This window comes from Nylanderia fulva, unplaced genomic scaffold (genome assembly GCF_048542155.1).
Source record: "Nylanderia fulva isolate GAGA-0341 unplaced genomic scaffold, ASM4854215v1 Scaffold8, whole genome shotgun sequence".
NCBI classification, from domain to species: Eukaryota; Metazoa; Arthropoda; class Insecta; order Hymenoptera; family Formicidae; genus Nylanderia; species Nylanderia fulva.
Window position 1 is genome coordinate 3,338,308 of NW_028190916.1, and position 18,459 is coordinate 3,356,766.

An 18,459-nucleotide genomic window follows, 5' to 3' on the forward strand; every position below is an offset into this window, starting at 1 on the left:
ATTTCTTAATGATATCTTATGCGCCAATTTTAAATTTGGAACTTATTGGTGCTGTCTGGGAAGGATTCAACATGTTAAACAGAAGCGGGCTCAGTGGGCATCCCTGTCTCACCCCCCTCCCCGTCCAAAACTTCTCCCCCACCTCCTCCCCTATTCTAACCCTGAACCCTATCTCTCCTAGCACTTCCTCGCACCTCCTCACCGTCTCTTCCTTCACCCCCCTCCCTCTTAACGCCGCCATCAACTTCACTCTGTCCACCGAATCAAACGCTGCTCTCAGGTCCACAAACAGTAGAACCATTTGCTTTCCTTTCCTACTTATTTGTCTGTTTATTAAATAATTTAATACATAAATATTGTCCACCGTTCCCATCCCTTTCCTGAACCCCGTTTGATTCGGTGGCAACATCCCTTTTTCCTCTATCTCTCCCCTCAATCTCCCTGCCAACACCGTCGCATATACTTTGTATAAAGACGGTGTCAGAGTTACCCTCCTGTACTCCGAAACCTCCTTTCCCTCACCCCTCTTCAAGATTGGCACCACCAGCCCCTCACTCCACTCCCTTATCCACCCCTCCCCCTTCCATATCTTATTGCACAACTCCCATACTCACTTCTCTATTCCCTCTCCTCCAAATTTCCACACTTCTCCCGGAATCCCGTCCACCCCCACCGCCTTTCTTTCCTTTATCCTACCTATCGCCCTCCTAATTTCTCCCTTTTCTATCTGATCTTCCCCTCTCTCCTTCTCCGTCCTTCTTCCTCCCATTATCACTCTCGATTCTACCCCTCCTAATAGATCTCTAAAATATCTGTTCCATTCCTCCATCTCAATCCCCTCTCCCATTCCTCCTTTTCCTTTTCCCCTTTCCCTCCTAACCACCTCCCAAACCTGCCCTTCCGTCCTCGCTTCCATTGCTTTCTTCGTCCACTCCTCATTCTCCTCCTCCTTCTTCTTTCTACATAATCTCTCATACTTCTTTTTTCTTTTCCTGTATTCTTCTCCTTTCCCCCCTATCCTCCTCCACCTTTTTAACTCCTTTACCACCTCCCCCTTCTCTCTTCTACACTCCCTATCAAACCACCCTCTCTTTTTTTCTTTCTTCTCCTTTCCTTCTCTCTCATTCCCCTTATCTAACACTTCCTGTATCTTCTTTTTCTTCTCCTCCCACTCTCCCTCTACACCCTCCTCTTCTTGTTCATCCCTCTGCTTCCCCCAAATTTCCCCTATCTTCTCCCTAAATTCCTCCTTCCCCTCCTCCGTCCAGTTCCATCTCCTCCTCTTTTTTCCTTTTCTTTCTCCTCCTCCTCCTTTCCCTTCCAACCACACTATTAACGGCATGTGATCCGAGTCCATCCTTTCACCTATCTCTAACTTCCTGATTTCCTCTCTTACCTCCTCATTACCTATTATGTAATCTATTACCGATTTTCCATTCGGTCCCATATATGTCCACCCCCCTTCCTCATCCCCTGCTATTCCTCCATTCATTATCGCCCACCCCTTTTCCTCCAGCTTCTTCACCAACCTTCTCCCTTCCCCATTTACTTTTGTATCTCTTGATTTTCTCCCCTTCCCTTCCTCTCCCTCCTCCTCTCCTATCTCCACTCTTCCTCCTAAATTTCCCGTTCTTGCATTAAAGTCCCCCCCTATTATCGTTCTTACTCTGTCTCCCTCCTCCTCCATCCATTCATTCATCTCCCCTAGCTTCTTCTCCATCTCCCCATTTATGTACACTCCCACCAACCTCCATCTCTCCCCTCCTTTTCCTATCCCCACCTCCACCATTCCCTCTTTATCCGCCTTACACTTTCCTTCTATTCCTACCCCTTTTCTCACCCCCACTATAATTCCCCCCATAGCCCTTCCTTTTTTACTCTTCCTCCTCGCATATTGCACCTCCCATTTATATCCTCCCGGCATCCTCCCTTTTATCCTTTCCCACCCTTTTTCATCTACCCATGTTTCCAGAAAAAACATTACGTCCCATTCTCCCACCGCTTCCCAGAAGTCCGCGTCCTTATTTCTTAATCCCGCCACATTCCAGAATGCCACCTTCCATCCTTCCTCCCCTTCTCCTTCCTCCTTTCCTTCTTCCCCTCCTCTCCCTTGCCCTTTACCTCCCACTTCCCTCCTCTCTCTCTTTCTCTTTTTCACCCTTCCTTCCCCACTCTTTCCCTCCCCTCCTTTCCCGTCCCCTGTATTGCTTCCATCCCCTTTCCTTCTATTCCCTCCTCTCTCCTCTCTTCCCTCCTCTCATCCCCTGCTCCTTCCTCCTTTAGTTCCTCTTTCACCTCGTCCCATCTCCACCATTTACCTCTCATCCAAATTCTCCCATACCTTACCCATGCCCTCCTTCCCTCTCTTTCTTCCCCTCTCGCCAACTCTCCTAATCTCCACATCATCCTTCTTTCTTTCCACGTTAGATCCTCTTCAATCCTCTCCTCCCTTCCTCTCAACCTCCTTTTCTTTTCCATTATCTCCCTTTTAACCTCCATCTCTCCCACCCTTACTAAAGCTATACTTGTCCCGTCCCTTCTCCCCTCCCCTATTCTCCTCACTTCCTCTACCTGCCCCCCTACCCCTATCTCTTTCAATAATTTCTCCACCTCCCCTTTCACCCCCCCTTCTCCTCCCTTAATTCCTTTTATTATCACATTCTTTCTCTTTTCTTCTCTTTCCTTTCTCTCCCATTTCCATTCCATCCTCTTAATCCTATCTTCCATCTCCTCACTCTCCTTTCCCTTCTCCCCTTTCTCTCTCTCCCCCTTTTTTCCTATCTCTAATTCTTCCATTTTCTTCCCCATCTCCTTAATCCTTTCCATAAATTCCTCCCTTTCTCTCTCCCACTTTTTCTCCCTCTCCTCCATTTCCTTTTTCAGCCCCCTTACCTCCTCCCTTAACTCCTCCTGCCCTCTTACTCCCTCCTTGATCTCTTCTCTAATTTCTCTTCTTATCTCTCTCATCTCCTGAATTATCTCCTCCTTCCACTCCCTCCCCATCTCTTTCAATATCTCCCCTATCCCTCCTGCCTCCTCCCTCCTTTCAACCTCCGGCGACCTTATTACCTTTTTACTTCTCCTGAACGCCCACTCCAAATCCCCTTTTTCTTCTCTCTCCTTTCTCAACCCTACTTCCTCTAATTCCTCCCTTTTCCTTTTCAAAACCTCCTCTGCCGTCCCTGTGCTCCCTCTTCTCTCCCATTTCTCCGTCTTCTTTAATCTTTCTATCTCCTCTATTTCTTTTCTTTCCATCTATATCTCCTTTACTCTATGCCTAGTGACTTTCCCTATACCCTATCTCAGTTACTTTCTCCTCTGCTAGTGACTTTCCCTATATCCTCGACTGGCTCCTCTGTCACTAGAGACTTTCCCCGCACCTACACCTATCCCCTATCTCTCTTCTCCTTTTACACCTGCACTCCTCTTTCCTAGTACCTTCCTCTCCCCTCGTGCCCCTGATCTATCTTCCAAACTGCCAACTCACTCTACCTGCATCACTTCTCTTCCTTCTCACCGCTCTATTCCCTTCTCACCCCACTTGCCTGCACTCCCCTTGCATTCGCCACCTTCAGCTTCTCACTCTCTCACTCTCTCTCCCCCTTTCTCTTCCACACACCTCTAATATTCCACTCAAATACACACACTGACAGCACCTCAACCTTCTCACACGCAACCGGAAACGGAAGTCCTGGCAGATATAATATATTTATTAATTATTCTTTATTAATTTATAATTTAGATAACTCCATCTGAGAGAGTCTCTTTCGTACATCTTTCTTTACATACCCTATAATTTGTAAATGGTTGCAGATTCTTGACTAGTATTTGATCGTTTTCGCCCCACGATTGATTCCTGCAGTACTGCCATGTCTCAGCTAGTTCTTCGTATCTCCATTGCACCAAGTATGATATACCTGCAGCACGTTTAGCTATACCTGCGCTTTTCCAAAACAGGCGGAGCGAGGTCGAATTCAATGAATCCGGGACCAATGATGGTGCTGGTGGAGTGCCGATTTCCGCTATTCATTAAATGATTTTCTCATTTGACTTGTAGAATGTTTCATGTCGCGATAAAAGTGTTAATGTATATGTATTTTTTAATTCATATTTTATATATTTTGAGTTTTATTCATGTCTATAAATACACAGAAACTCTCGTGTGCGTAAGGGAAGAGGGAAAAATAATACTGCCTGTAAATGAGTGCTTATTATTTTATGTTAGCGTTATTTTTAGTCATGAAATAAAATATATGAATATAATATAATATGGTGATGCACGTATTATAAATAAACAACATACGATCACATCTCGCCACACATAAGGTACGTAAAAAACAATTAAAATATCATGTTATCTCATGATATATTAACCTTTAAAGTTTAAAACATTCAAGTTTAAAGAATTAAACGCGCATTTTAAATGTCACACGTAAGAGTGGTCGACACCGAAAGAGAACGAATGTTCAAAGAATACAGTGACATCTTAGACAATCTCAGGACGGCATTTATGGAGAAGTGGAAGACGAAGGTGGACGATAATGCGAAATTGGAAGACTTTGAACGTTTCAGAACTGTCGGCACCGGTGCTTTTGGCCGCGTTATCCTCGTCAAGTATAAACTAACGTCCACGTATTACGCCATGAAGATTCTCGACAAAACGAAACTCGTGAAGATGAAGCAAGTGGATCACACGCGTAACGAGAAGCGAATCCTGCAATGCATCAACTTTCCCTTCATGGTCTTTATGGAGTTCTGCTTTAAGGCAAGGCCTTGAAAATCGGAATAATGACACTACTGACTTTTTAAATCTCTATCTTTTTATACACAGAGTGTATTAGATCTTTCGACAAATTTTTGTTTAAAAAAGAAGTTAATTGTTTCTTTCGTTATATTTAATAAATATCCCAAAATGTATTAGATTTTCATAAAATAAACGCATTTAACATGCATCTCCATTCCTGTTTCAGGACAACTCCTACGTGTACATGGTGTTGCCGTTTGCGCAAGGGGGCGAGATGTTTACTCATCTCAGGCGTATGGGAAAATTCGACGAGTCGCTGGCGAGATTCTACGCAGCTCAGGTGGCTCTGGCTTTGGAGTATCTGCACCACTGTAGCTTAGTTTACCGAGATCTCAAGCCGGAGAATATCATGATACAGAATTCCGGCTACATCAGGGTGACCGATTTCGGGTTTTGCAAGATGATAGACGGCCGCACGTGGACCTTGTGCGGCACTCCGGAATATCTGGCACCGGAAGTGATTTTATCAAAAGGTTACGGCAAGGCCGTCGATTGGTGGAGCTTTGGCGTGTTGGTCTACGAGATGAACGCGGGATATCCGCCATTCTACGCGCATGATCCCATGAAGATCTACGAGAAAATCGTAGCGGGCAAGTACAAGTTCGCGCATCACTTTGGCGAGGAGCTGAGGGATATACTGAAGAACATTCTGCAAGTAGATTTGTCAAGAAGATATGGCAATTTAAAAGACGGTAGTATGGACATTAAGAAACACCGCTGGTTCCAGTCCATCGATTGGATCGAGATCTATCACCAAAAAGTGCAACCGAGCTTCATTCCTCATTGCAGCAACAACGGCGATGCAAGCAACTTCGATCATTATGATGAAGAACCGCTTGAAATCGCCCCTTTCGATCAATATGGCAAGGAATTTACACATTTTTAGAGGTAAAAACGCTGATTGTGTGTGTGAATTACAAATTGATATAAAAAATGATTAAGAGGTGATATGGAAATTATATATAGATTATGTTATTTATGATGTTTGTAAGTATATTTAGCTCGGAATTATAATTAGTTTATATAATGGCAATAATCATAAAATAAATAATATTTAAGTTGATTAAAAACAGTATTTCATGTAATAACATAAAAGAAGGAAAAGGAAAAAGAAATAGAAGAAACAGAGGTAAACGCGAAGAGTAAAAGAAATAAAATGTAGAGAGATTCCAAAAATTTAAATAATATACATTAGCATCGTGAAAGTTCACAAATATAATGTACACAAAAATGATATTCAACTGTATGAGATTTAACTGTAAGCTTAACGAGAGAGATAATGTTATATTTTGTGTTTGCAAGAAATAAATGTTCTTTTCTCTGATAATATCTCTCGTTACTTTGAGATATATAAAGTATTTAGTTATACTCATTTAATTATATAAATTTTAATATTTTTTAAAAATTTCTAAATCAATATAAAAAAAGAAATGCTATTATACCTTTGAGTTGCTGGAAGTAACGATTTAATGCATCGTGGCAGCCCAAAACGCAATATAATTCCTTCGGCGGTAGCAACTCTTGCGTTCCATTCTGCAAACAATACATTCGATTGACATTATACGTTTATACCCGAAATTAGGAGTATATTACGTAAAAGACTGTGCGAAAATTACATTACGAGCGTACTGCACTTTTACGTAAGTTTGTCCGATAAATGTCATAAAATTAAAAGTAGCAGCGATACTAACGCAAACAGCTTGGCAGCTTGTGTTGAGTGCCTGTTTCCATGCTTCACAGCCTTTTGTACACTGCAAAAATAACAAGCATAAAATGATAAGAAAACGGCAATATCTTAATTTCATATATTCCTAAAATAAACGTCAGACTATATGTATACAAAAAAAGTATTTTAAATTCTAAATAAAGATAAATTTATCTTAATAACGTACGTTATATTTTTTTAAGTACGATAAATTTAAATAAGATATTTGTGTAATATTTTTATTTGTCAGATTTTGCCAGTATATTTTTATTTCATTATTTTTAATGAAAATTGTTCGCGAATGCATATTACATTCCTGACAATCATATCTACATTATTGTTTTATGTGGACATTTTGTATTCCAATCGAACAATGGAACGCTTCAACATAAATATATCGGATCTGCAATAAACGGTCTGTCCGATACATCCTTCCGTCGAAGGACATCGGGTATTCTATACGGATTCGCTAAAATACATCTCCGGAAGTAGTTGAACAATGGGTCACGTTATCTGGAGCGATGTGACATAACTCGCTCACTTTGTCGTCGCGCAGGCAAAGCTTCGTAATTTTTCGTGATCGCGTCTGGGTCTGCGTGGCACGTGCCTCAAGTAACGCCCACGTTCATAAGACTCTCGTTGCATGGCAGCCTGTCGGGCATGGATTTGCGAACTAAAAGTTTAACGCATTAACTTACTGCGCGAGAGGATGTGGGCATTTGTCGTCGACAACAAGCCAGCTGTAGCCGAGGACGCAGCTTCCACTATATGCCAGTGCATGTCTTTGTTTACCTTGCGAGACACGACTCTTTTGTCCATTTAGATTACATTCTCGAACAAAGTTAGTATTACTATTATTTCAGAAAATTATTATGCATGCAACGACAAGAAAATTATTAATTACAATAAAAATGATTAGACAAATGAAAATTTTCAATCCCACACAGAGAAAATTTTCTCGTTGAATTTATTCTGAAAATTAGGGTAAAATTCTTTCAATATCATATTGGAAGAATTTTATAAGGTTTCTCTGATTAATATTTACCACAATAAAAAATGTTAATGTGTACGTAGTAAAATTAATCGAACATATTTATATCTTATTGTGATAAATATTAATCTGAGAAACTCTTATAAAATTCTTTTAATACCATATTGTCCCACGATTATCATGATTTTCAAGGTAAATTCTAAGAGAAAATTCTCTCTGCGAACTGCTTTAATTTTGTTATCAATTATTTTTTTCAGGCTGAAGAATTTCTTTCACAATAAACCGAACGTATGTCGCGTCAAGATTTTAAAGAAGACATCGGAACAGAAAATACATCCGTGCAAATACATTTAAAAAGTATAAATATACAGAAGCGACTTGCCTCGAGTGTTTCGAGAGTGCAGACTTTTGATACATCTCTAAACAGTTGGAACACTTCAATCGTCCCTGCCATTTTTGTAAGTATTCGAGCCTCTTGAGATGATTATATGTTCAATTCTTTAGATAAAAAAGGTAAGAATCTTCTCTCGACGAGATTCTTACCTTTTTTAAATTCTGGCTGGCGATTCTCAAATATCTACGTTCTTTAGATAAATTTCAAGCGAAGTAATATTTTTTACGAGAAGTAATGGAAAAAATGCATTTTTTAAATCTATGCATTCTTTTCACGTTGCTTTATTGTCACAGTTTTGTTAGCCTTAATCATAAATAAGTATGATGGAGTTTTATAGTAGTGCATAGTGGAAAGTCTATTCTAACGTCCGGAGTTACAAGAGATGCTATTTAGCAATTGACAAATTGATCGTCATTCTGGTTAGTGTGTTCGAGAGGCGCCGTATATAAATAATACCGCACTCGACATTGCAGAATAATAAGCAAATGCAGCGTACGAGAGATCTAATTTCTTCGAACGAGAATTGCTACGCACGCTAAATAATTAAAATTCTAAAAGATTACACATTTTTTTCTAAATAAAAATATATTTTTAGGTAATTTTTGTTGATAGAGAATCTTATGTTCAATATTTTATTCCTTTTCCTAATATAGTATGTCCGTTAGATGATCGGGTTATATAACAAATGTTTTAGGGGCACTTGCTTCATACTTAGATTTAAAAAAAGAATACATATTTCAAGCACGAGCTCTGGATGTGATCTTACGAGATGCGTAGCGTATAATAATGCGTGCGTGTATGGTGGTATATACGAGGGTATCACATAGGTCAACTCGTCTGAAAAGTCCGTAAAAATAAAGGGACCTCCAGCGCCAGATAAACGTTATTAATAACATTTGACGTTGGAACTCTATGACAATTATGGCAAATCATTGACGCGAGTATTATAACAATATCATTCAAATATCTTAATTTGCTGTCATAATTAACTAATAATTTTTTTCAATTAATTGCAGTGTTATATTATACCTAAAAATAATTAATTTTATTTTCTAGTAATACAAAAATTGAATACAGATCTTTTTCTTGTCATAAAATTTGAAATATTTGGGTAATTAAAAATAAGTTTTGTCTTGAATATACATATTTATCAATATATATTTAAATATTTGCATAAATTTGAATTATATACAAATATTTCCATGTGTCTAGAATTAAAATTTGACTCTTTTTCTCTCTCTCCTTTTCTCTATCTTTCTTTTTTTCTATTTCTTCTCGTTCTCCCTAATTTGAAACTACGCAGAAACTTAAAATTTTTTATCATGCGGCTACTCTACGTGTGAAAAAAACTGTTGATTTATGGCTTATCTAATTTATGGTCGCGGTGACCTACAATTCTTTTGATTAATTCATCGTTCATTTTTAACGGATCGTATAATTTTATTCTTTTTGAAGGAATATATAATAAATATCAATCTTTTGCGCGCGCGGAGCAAAGGATGCATGTATCCTGATGCTTTTACTTTAACGATCTCTCTGGGTGTTTCAATTCGACACGCATCATCAAACGTAAGCTTTTAAACGCTTTAGTCGTTTACAATGAGGGTTGACAAAACTATCAGACAGTTGAAAATGGTTGAACCGAGAGTAACTCCGCACAGCGGCCGCTAATTTCTCACTTCCTCATTAAATCCTCAGCGTGTATTATGTCCCCAGCTGGGCTGTCCCTTCGTACACGCGGCTCCCTGTAGATCGTAGATCTTCATCCTACCACGGAACATCTATCTGTCCTCTCTTCGTTTTGCTTTAACCCCATTTACTGCTTTCAGTCTGGCTCCACAGACCATAGACGAGCGGGAAAAAAAAATCTAACGAACATGACCACTCAAATTAGCTCCGTAATGTCTTTATAACGAGCTGCTAATTTATGAATAATTGATTAGCAATTCAATCATAATTTTAGTAGATTCTGACGTTTATATTCGACTTTTTATCTTAGAATTGATTGTTTATATTGTTTGCGTAAAGTATAATTTTTTATTGCATTTGACATTTGTATATAACTCGTTAAAAAATATATTTCAATTTTTTAAATTATTCTCTCTTGTTTGGAATATTAAATAAATAGATATTATATGCACAATTATATTTTATATTTATATTTATTTGTTCAAAACAAGATCTTTTTAGATATAAATATATATTTATGCTGATTCTTTAATACTTTAAAAAGTTATAATATAGAATAATTACAGGAAAAAAACACATCTAAGTATTAATTATTAACATTTTTTCTTTATTACACACATTTTATCTTTAGTATTTACGGCAGTAATTTTCTAGCCAAAGTGGCTTCTGGCAATAGTCGTTATCAAGCAAAGACATTTGTATGGCTACTTCGCTGTTGGTAGTCCTCCACTTTACTTTATTGTCAGATAAACACACTTGACTGTCTGGATTCTTAACATACGACATAAGGAAGCAAATGTTCATCATTTGTTCGTAGTTGTTTCTTTTAATATATACAGTAGAAAATGATACAATTTACCTTAGAAAAAGAGCGCGTATAGAAAAAGAAAGAGAAAATCTTACAGATCTTTAATTTAAGTTTTGCGTTAATGTATCTATTTTTTAAATTTATATACTTTACCTCGATACTTTTTGTTTTTTCTATTTTATTCTAGCAAGAAACAATTTTTATATTTTAATTGATGTACATATTCTTATACAGTTACGCAGTTCATTAATTATGGTAAAATTTTGTATAGATCGGAAGTCGTCTGATGGTTATTTCCGGAGGTAAGAGCAAAGGACACGCAAGCCTATATTAATTTTTGAGAGCAATCGAAAAAATAAGAGGGCATCGAACAAAGGAAATTCCAGTAGTATTAATTCATCGTTATCGACCTGTGAAATTGCCGGAAGAGAAGTAAAGTCAATCCACTCATATTTGTGGAGTACCCTAATTACTGGACGCAATGTATTCTTAATCTTTCACATTAATTAGATGAATAAATTCATTATTCAAGAAGATATTTAGAAATAGATTAATGATAAGTATTTTCTCCGTTTTTAAAGCATATATATAAGAAAAGTTAAATTAAATATTTCAATAAAGCGCTATAAACATGGGCATCCGCAGGATTTTTTCCAGGATGTATTAATTTTTTTTTCTTAATTTTTTGTTATTTTAATTTTTTAATATTAAATATACAAATAAATTCCAGTGTTCAAAAGGAGAGCAAAAGCTGAATTTTTGTACCGATTCCAACTAACGATGCAATTCGATGATCAGTGCAAGTTATAAAAGGTCGGAAATTCCTATTGTGTTAGAATTGAAGTTTCCACACACAAACTCATCTTTTCCCCAGGCAAGAGAGCGCGATAGTTAATAAAAGCTAGAAGTGGGTCGCGCCGAAGCGCGTAAATGTTCAGCCAGAATCGCGAAGCGTCTTCCTCCACCTACGTCCGTTACTCGTACGCATTACTGGCGATTTACGAACCGTGAAACGAGCCGAGGGAGGAAATCGTTTTAAGCGCAATTCGCGCGGTAATTCGCTTTCCAAGTCCCGCTCTACGACGCACGCAACGAATGCCAAACCACGTGCGACATCCTCGCGCGCGTCGAGCAGCGCACGAATCGCTTGACGTATTGACGACCGTATTTTTTTTTTTTTTTTTTTTTTTCGGAGATAATTAGGTCCGCCAGGATCCTTTTTGTCCTTTTCGTGCGGGGTTAATTGCCTCGCTCGTTTCCTATCCTGGAGACACGCGTTGCTGGATATCCTTCCGGCCCCGTAGGGGAGTTCTTTCTGTGTTTTACTCTCGTTGGAATGTGCGTTTTTATTTTGACGTGTATTAAAGTTAATGACTCATTTATTAGGAATTCGAAAGTGAGAAGAAAAAAACGGGATAAACGCAGGCAAAAGTATAGAACGATCGCGGTTTTTTAATTATACACTTCTCTCCCATTTGTATATCATTATTTTGCACATACTGTGTAAAATATAATTGATAACATTTTTTTATTACTTTATAAAATTTGATGATTGGCACAATAATGGAGTATTCCACTTCACCAAAAATATATATCTGATTCATCACTGACTTTTTCAAATTTGTATTCATTATCATCAATTACCATCAATTTAACTGGTTTTTCGTCTCCTTCTAAAACTGAAAGTAAAACGTCGACAACGAATTTATTTATCCCATCATATACGCGATGACGAAATTACGACACGTTAGATGCTCCCAATTTCCCCGTTTTTTCTCATTCGCACTTCCGTTTTCCGACAGGGAGGAAACTGGGAGAGAAACGGAGAGTGCGACACAGCGAGACGGACGAAGCGCGAGAGAGTGAATCCGGAGTCGCACGGTAATTTGGCGACATCCGCCATCGGTCGCACTTGTACGCGATCCAATTTAAAGGCACGAAGCCGTACTAGAGAAGAGAGAAGAGAGAGAGAGAGAGAACGGGCCCATTCTTTCATTCGTATACGCGCGCAATACGTTTCGTGCGTACGCGCGTCCGCCCCATTCATCGGCCTCGCGTTGTTTTTTATTTGCCGTTTACCATCTCCGTCGATCGCCGCGAGTTAGAAGCGGCGAGGTCCCCTGGAACACCAGCGGAAGTACTTTCATTGTAACGAGGGACTGTCGTCCCTTCATTTTCGTCTCCGACGTCCGCACCGGTCATACCGTTAGGACTGTCGATTGTTGTTCCGAGATCCGTTAGAGCATTCTGTACGATTAGATTTTGCCGAGGGGTGTAAGTGGACCGATCCTTCAAGCAGCCGAGAAGATCAAACTATCTGTCGCTCTTTTTTTATTTTTTATTTGCTTCACTTTTTATCATATTTTTGCTCATATTTTATTTTTCTATTATATAAATTATAAATTAATATATAATGTTAATTGATGAAAGACCCTGATTCTATCAGTGTAAACTATTTCATGTGGTATAGACGACTATTTCTGCTCCAATTTTAATTAAAAGAATTATTGTGCAAGTTGACCGATCTTTGAAGTAGCCGAAGAGATAAAACTATATATCTATGGCTCTTAATTATGACACTGAAGTTTGCATCGTTGGAATGCAACGATTTTAATTTCTCAAACAAACTTATGTAGTATAATAGACAAGATTTACTTGCATGATTAGTGCTGAGATTCCGCAAAAACATAATGAAACAATTGTTTCACCCTCGGAATAAACATGAAAGTAAATTTGGTCTATTATGGACTGCACAAGTTTTTTTGAAAAATTTAAATCGTTGCATTTTATTGATGCAAACTTCAGTGTCATTCTTAATTTTGCTTAATTTTTTTACTTTTCTATTATATAAATTATAGATTTATACATAAATGTTATTAAACATCCCTGATTCTACCAACGTGAATTATTTCAGATTTGGTACAGATGACTAAAACTTCTGCTCCTATTTTAATTAAAAGAATTGTACAAGTTGACCGATCTTTGAAGCAGCCAAGGAGATCAAACTATAGATCTGTCGATTTTAATTTTTTATGCACTTATTTTATTTTTCTATTATATAAATTATATGTTAATATATACTGTTACTGATGCGGTTCCATCAGCGTGAACCATTTCATGTGGTATATAGACTACTAAAATTTCTGCTCCAATTTTAATTAAAAGAATTGTGCATGCATATGTTCTAAATAAATTTAATTTAATGATCAGACACACGAGATTTCTTACCTGATCGATCTTACATTTCACCCCGCATCCCACCTCGAAACTCAAGTCGTCCGTTCGATTCTGCAATCACACAAATACGTATTTTATTAAATAAAAAAAGAAACACACAAATATAATTATTTTAAGGATAGATAGAATTAATATAATTGCTTAATATTCGGATGATCGGTTTCCAAAAATGATGTATGCAACAGGATGTGTCATACAGGATATGTGATCAACGACATGTGATCGTTGTCAATTGAACGTAAAAATAGAGATGTTGAACAACACGACGGCGCGTCCGAACCGTGTGCGATTATGTTACGTGCAGGGGCGGTGTAAAATAAATTGAATCGCTTGCCGTCTTTAAAAGACGTTAAACTGTTCCATCCGGTTCAATTGACACCCCCGGTATTTGACGCAGCGCGCAGGAATGAATCGCCGAATATAATCGTTCCCCCAAGGTGCCCGGTCTTTTCCGCACTTTAATGTCGGAGATAACGCGCTGCCGCTCGTTACAGCGACTGCACCTGTACGTTACACATTTCCGGGACACAGGTGCGTGTCCGGTTCTCGATGAAACGCGCGCGAGAGTAATTGGAAAGAGCCCGACACAAGATCGGCAGAAGGGGAAAGTCGTGTACAAATATCGCTTGGAGAGAGGGTGTGAAGTGAACCATAATATATATCCATAGTTACCACCATGGGAATTTTGGAAAGCCGATTCTTCGACCGTCTAATTATCATAACATTGTCTAATTATCATAACGTATTTATTACGGAATAGGGTTTCCACCTGCGGAATGCAAATTTATATATACCAAACTGTGAGAACCTCATTTCGCTCTGTAAATCAGTTTAGCAATTTTTGAAAAATCAGTATAAAATCTTATTTTGCTCTTATATACCATATAATTTTGAAATAATGAAATTTTCGAAAAAATGTTGGGGGATCAAATATTACATCTCCTAAAATACTGCCCTTCCATGGCAGTAAATAAATTTGCATGTAATTATTTTTTCTTACATGCCTGTGTACAATTTTTATAAATATTTGTTCATATAATTAGTTGATTATCTAAAATATCATTGTACAAGTAGAACGATGTGCGCGGATTAAGCTTTATTAAAATAAAGTATCTTAATTATTCTTTTCACGTTTGCGCTGAACACACAGATGCGTGTGTACGTGTTCTATATATAAATAGTTGTACAAGTATTTTATACGACGATGCTAACTTTAGTTTAACTTCGAATTTCCGTAATTAGATAATGCGCTCGGTCGACAAATTACGTCCTGCAATGAACTAAAATTTCCGCGGAAGCGGTAATAATTCAGAAATTCTGCGACACGGAATATTGCAGATACGCTCGTAGCGTGTTTTCATCTCGCTTATAACAGCCAGCAAGCGAGTTCAATGATAAAGGTTCAAACTCAGAGAGGAGAGGGAAACGGTAACAGAGTGTTTTCGCATACTATCTCGCTTCTCTCGTGGATCTATCAATTTTACGACGATTTTTTTATCCCGCTCTCGTCTCGTGTGGAAATATCTTCCCGCAATAAGCGTCAAGCATTTAACTTTGCACTCGATTAATCAATTCGTTTCGTGCGTCGATGAGGAACGTGTGCCCGCGTTTATCTCTGCGTTTTAACACTACATTGTTGTAGGTATCTTATTGTTCAAAAAGTTTATTTTTGTGCAACGCGCGTATATTGACATTGCGAGAAAATTGCGAAATAATTGTAGTTCACGCGAAAATAATTGACATAATCTCACATACTTTTGTTTACTTCATCGTAAATTATTTTGAATTTGTTTGAAGAAAGCAAACGGGACTAATGAAAGAAGTAAGATATAAATATAGAGATAAATATCACAAGATGAAATTTGTGTACAAAATGTTTTTCATTTCTTTAAGTTTGACTTGATTATTTTTAAGACTTTGTACTTATTCATAATTTGCGAGAACGCATATAAAATACATAAATAATTGCGTAATCTGTAGAGTGCTGTAATTATTTTTTTTTCAGAATCTTATAATATTTTTTTCTAATGTAGATAATATCGTTTTGCAATACTGTTTTGTAAATAGAACATTTTTTATCAGAAAAGAACTTACGCAAGCAATAATGAATAAAACAATCGTTGCTTGTGGCAAAACAATTCTTCAAAAGCCTTGCTTCTCTTCTTCCGAGTGTTAGAGCAATTTAACGAAATAATTCGGCTTTTTTCAATTAGTTTTCATCTTCCTAATTGATTTCTCTTCGAGGAGACGCCTCGACTTCTTCTTTCGCTAAGTTCCAACGGTCTTAGAGAAAAAAGAGGGAATTACCTGTTAAAGAGCAGTCTTATCCGATCTAAGGTAATCGCTTAATGCATAGGTGCCTGTCTTTTTGTACGTTCTTCCGTCGTGGTCAACGTCTACGTCACGCTCGGCAGCATCGGCCACCTGTTGCGTCTTCCTACCGCATAATCTCGAAGATGGAAATAATAGCGGATGTCAAACACGGAAAGATCTACTACACGGAAATGTTGGTTCACTATACGGTAAACAATGTTAGAAGCTTCTGTCGTAAATATTCTTGGTGGGGAAAGTTCGAAGAATTTCGAACTATTTTTTTCCTATTATCAATACAATTACACGTATATATTTATTTACATTTATATTTATACTATACATATTTTTCCTCTTTTTTTCTCTCATCATCTCTAGTTTTAACATATCAAATGATATCATATGATTAAAATCAAGAGATGCTCTTGCTTTAATTATTTTTTTATATTTGCAGACTGAAGCCGAATAAAAAATAAAAAATTTTTCAAACCTATAAGAGACGACGAAATATATAACGTTATGAGTGAATATTGAGATTGAGGAGGAGGATTTCTTTAAAGTTCCAGCAAATCTACACCATGGCGTGCAGTTACCACGGTAAAGCTGAAAGGAGCGAGAAACGGACATGGAAAACCTGATAGTTGTCGACGAAATAATACGACATGACGCTGTTATTTTGCACACATTCTTTGCAACGGCGCCCTGTTTCAAGTTTAAGGTAAAGGGTGTCGGATTTTTTCCTGTGCAGTCAACAACGTGGACGGTCGCACGGTGTTGGATGTACACCGGCCGGTGCCCACTCGGTTGGAACAGCGTCGAAAGGATCGAGCTCTCTTTGCCCTCAACGATCAAAATCACTGATGCCATAAGAGAGAAACAGTGGACACGTTAAAATATTGAAAATCACGATTTTAAAATTACAAAAATTATAATTAGCAGTCACCCTTCAATTCTCGCCAGATAGAATAAGAGTAAATAAATTCCAAACACCTTCCTCTCGACCAAACTGGCAATTCCTCTTTATTACTTTAAATCACAACGTTTCCACTATAATTTTAGTCCTTCTCAAGTGATATAATTGTAAAAAAGAATAATAGTTAAATTCAAAGAAGTTATAAGAGAATAGTGCCAAATAGACAACACGTCAAGTATATTCAACGTACAAAGAGAGACTGAAAAAAATATATTGGAACAATATATTGGATCGCCACGAAATGTCATTATTAAAAAGAATTATTTGCTACAAATATTTGAAAATATGAAAAATTTGGAAACGTCCTACATTTTAAAATAATTTTTATTATATAATTTTTATTTGTGTATATGTGTATGCACTTTATTATCTCATTTTCTGATTTTTTAGATGTTCTTCACGTGTTTACATTTAACAGACGTCGTTGGTGTCATTTGAATGCACGCAAACATTTTCTTCCACGAACCACGTCAATTATTCTCATATTACGTCGAGAATTGAAAGGATAAGCATCGCGGTTGAAGCTGTAATTATTAGCGTGGTGACCAGGAAGTTCTCCTAGCTTCGATTTCGCAATCGCAATGTGCATTTTAATTTCTTTTAATGCTATTCAATTTTTACGTATTTCCAAGTTGCAGGTAATAAAATTTGAAATAATTATTTATAATATTATGTGTTTATAATATTTATGCATAGTATAATTTTATAAGTTTATGAAATATAAATTTAAATCGATCAATATTCTTATCTTTGTATATATGTATGTAAAAAATAATATGCAATTTTAAAGTTGAGATATCAAAAAATTGGTGTAGTTTATTATAGAATCAAATTAATAATGTTAATTATAATTTATTAATACTTCAAAAGTAAATATATAATAAAAATAAAAAATGTCTTGCAAATTATTGAGTCAGACAGTGGCATTACTATATACTCTAGCAAAAAATTAAGTCTCACGGTACAAATAATCTATAGAATGAAAAGAATTAGTCTCTTTTCTCTCGACATCCATTCAATAATTCGTATTGTGATAGCAATTAAGTATTTGTATACACGTCGTGGCGCGACTAATACAGCCCGATGAAAATCATCCTGACAGTCATTTCCCGTGAATAAAATCTGCAATGTTGACGCGACGCGAATTGAATAAAGGGTAATAAAAATTGACAATGACGTTGCCACGACAGATCGACCTCGTTTAGCCGTACGAGATGAGAATCTGGGTTATCGTTGACTTTAAATGCATCATTTGCTTATCCTAATGCAATTGTAAAAATGCATTTTTGGCGCATCGTGTCGTACGCAGCGATTCTTCATTCCATGCATAAGTATTCGTGATCTCTCACAGAAATGCTTTTGTGAATGAAATATTACAAACTCTTCCTTGCGTAGATTTCACAGAAAAAGGGTGTCAACCCATGACATTTCTCACACGCAATTAATCTTCTCGGCATTTGTGCTAATACAGTTACATACGGGTCTACCCACATCTATATTTGACTAATTTTCAAATATTATTTTTCGTGAAGTTATCACAGAGAAAAG

At 37.2% G+C, this 18,459-nt stretch overlaps 2 protein-coding genes and 2 long non-coding RNA genes across 6 annotated transcripts in view; 3 read left to right on the plus strand and 1 right to left on the minus strand.

Moving 5' to 3' along the window:
* sev (receptor protein-tyrosine kinase sevenless) overlaps nucleotides 1–18,459 on the minus strand; it is a 39,788-nt gene that overhangs the window by 12,559 nt on the left and 8,770 nt on the right. For 2 of the 3 annotated variants that reach the window (XM_085489280.1, XM_085489279.1), the window contains exons 2-5: nucleotides 13,620–13,679; nucleotides 6,496–6,555; nucleotides 6,247–6,337; nucleotides 3,790–4,022 (exon numbers count right to left, since the gene is read on the minus strand). In XM_085489280.1, coding sequence (XP_085345406.1) covers nucleotides 3,790–4,022; nucleotides 6,247–6,337; nucleotides 6,496–6,555; nucleotides 13,620–13,679 — 444 coding nt within the window. The other variant, XM_085489281.1, reaches the window with a different exon arrangement.
* LOC114936370 (cAMP-dependent protein kinase catalytic subunit beta) lies at nucleotides 1,441–6,625 on the plus strand. The gene is made up of 2 exons (XM_029309551.2): nucleotides 1,441–4,765; nucleotides 4,971–6,625. Exons 1-2 carry the CDS (start codon nucleotides 4,424–4,426, stop codon nucleotides 5,688–5,690), a joined length of 1,062 nt encoding a protein of 353 aa, XP_029165384.1. The 5' UTR covers nucleotides 1,441–4,423; the 3' UTR covers nucleotides 5,691–6,625.
* On the plus strand, nucleotides 7,007–10,878 carry LOC114936404 (uncharacterized). Its single transcript, XR_003820703.1, has 3 exons — nucleotides 7,007–7,350; nucleotides 7,758–7,958; nucleotides 10,663–10,878. It is a non-coding gene; the product is annotated as an uncharacterized LOC114936404 (long non-coding RNA).
* On the plus strand, nucleotides 15,157–17,718 carry LOC114936393 (uncharacterized). The gene is made up of 3 exons (XR_003820697.2): nucleotides 15,157–15,266; nucleotides 15,985–16,150; nucleotides 16,393–17,718. It is a non-coding gene; the product is annotated as an uncharacterized LOC114936393 (long non-coding RNA).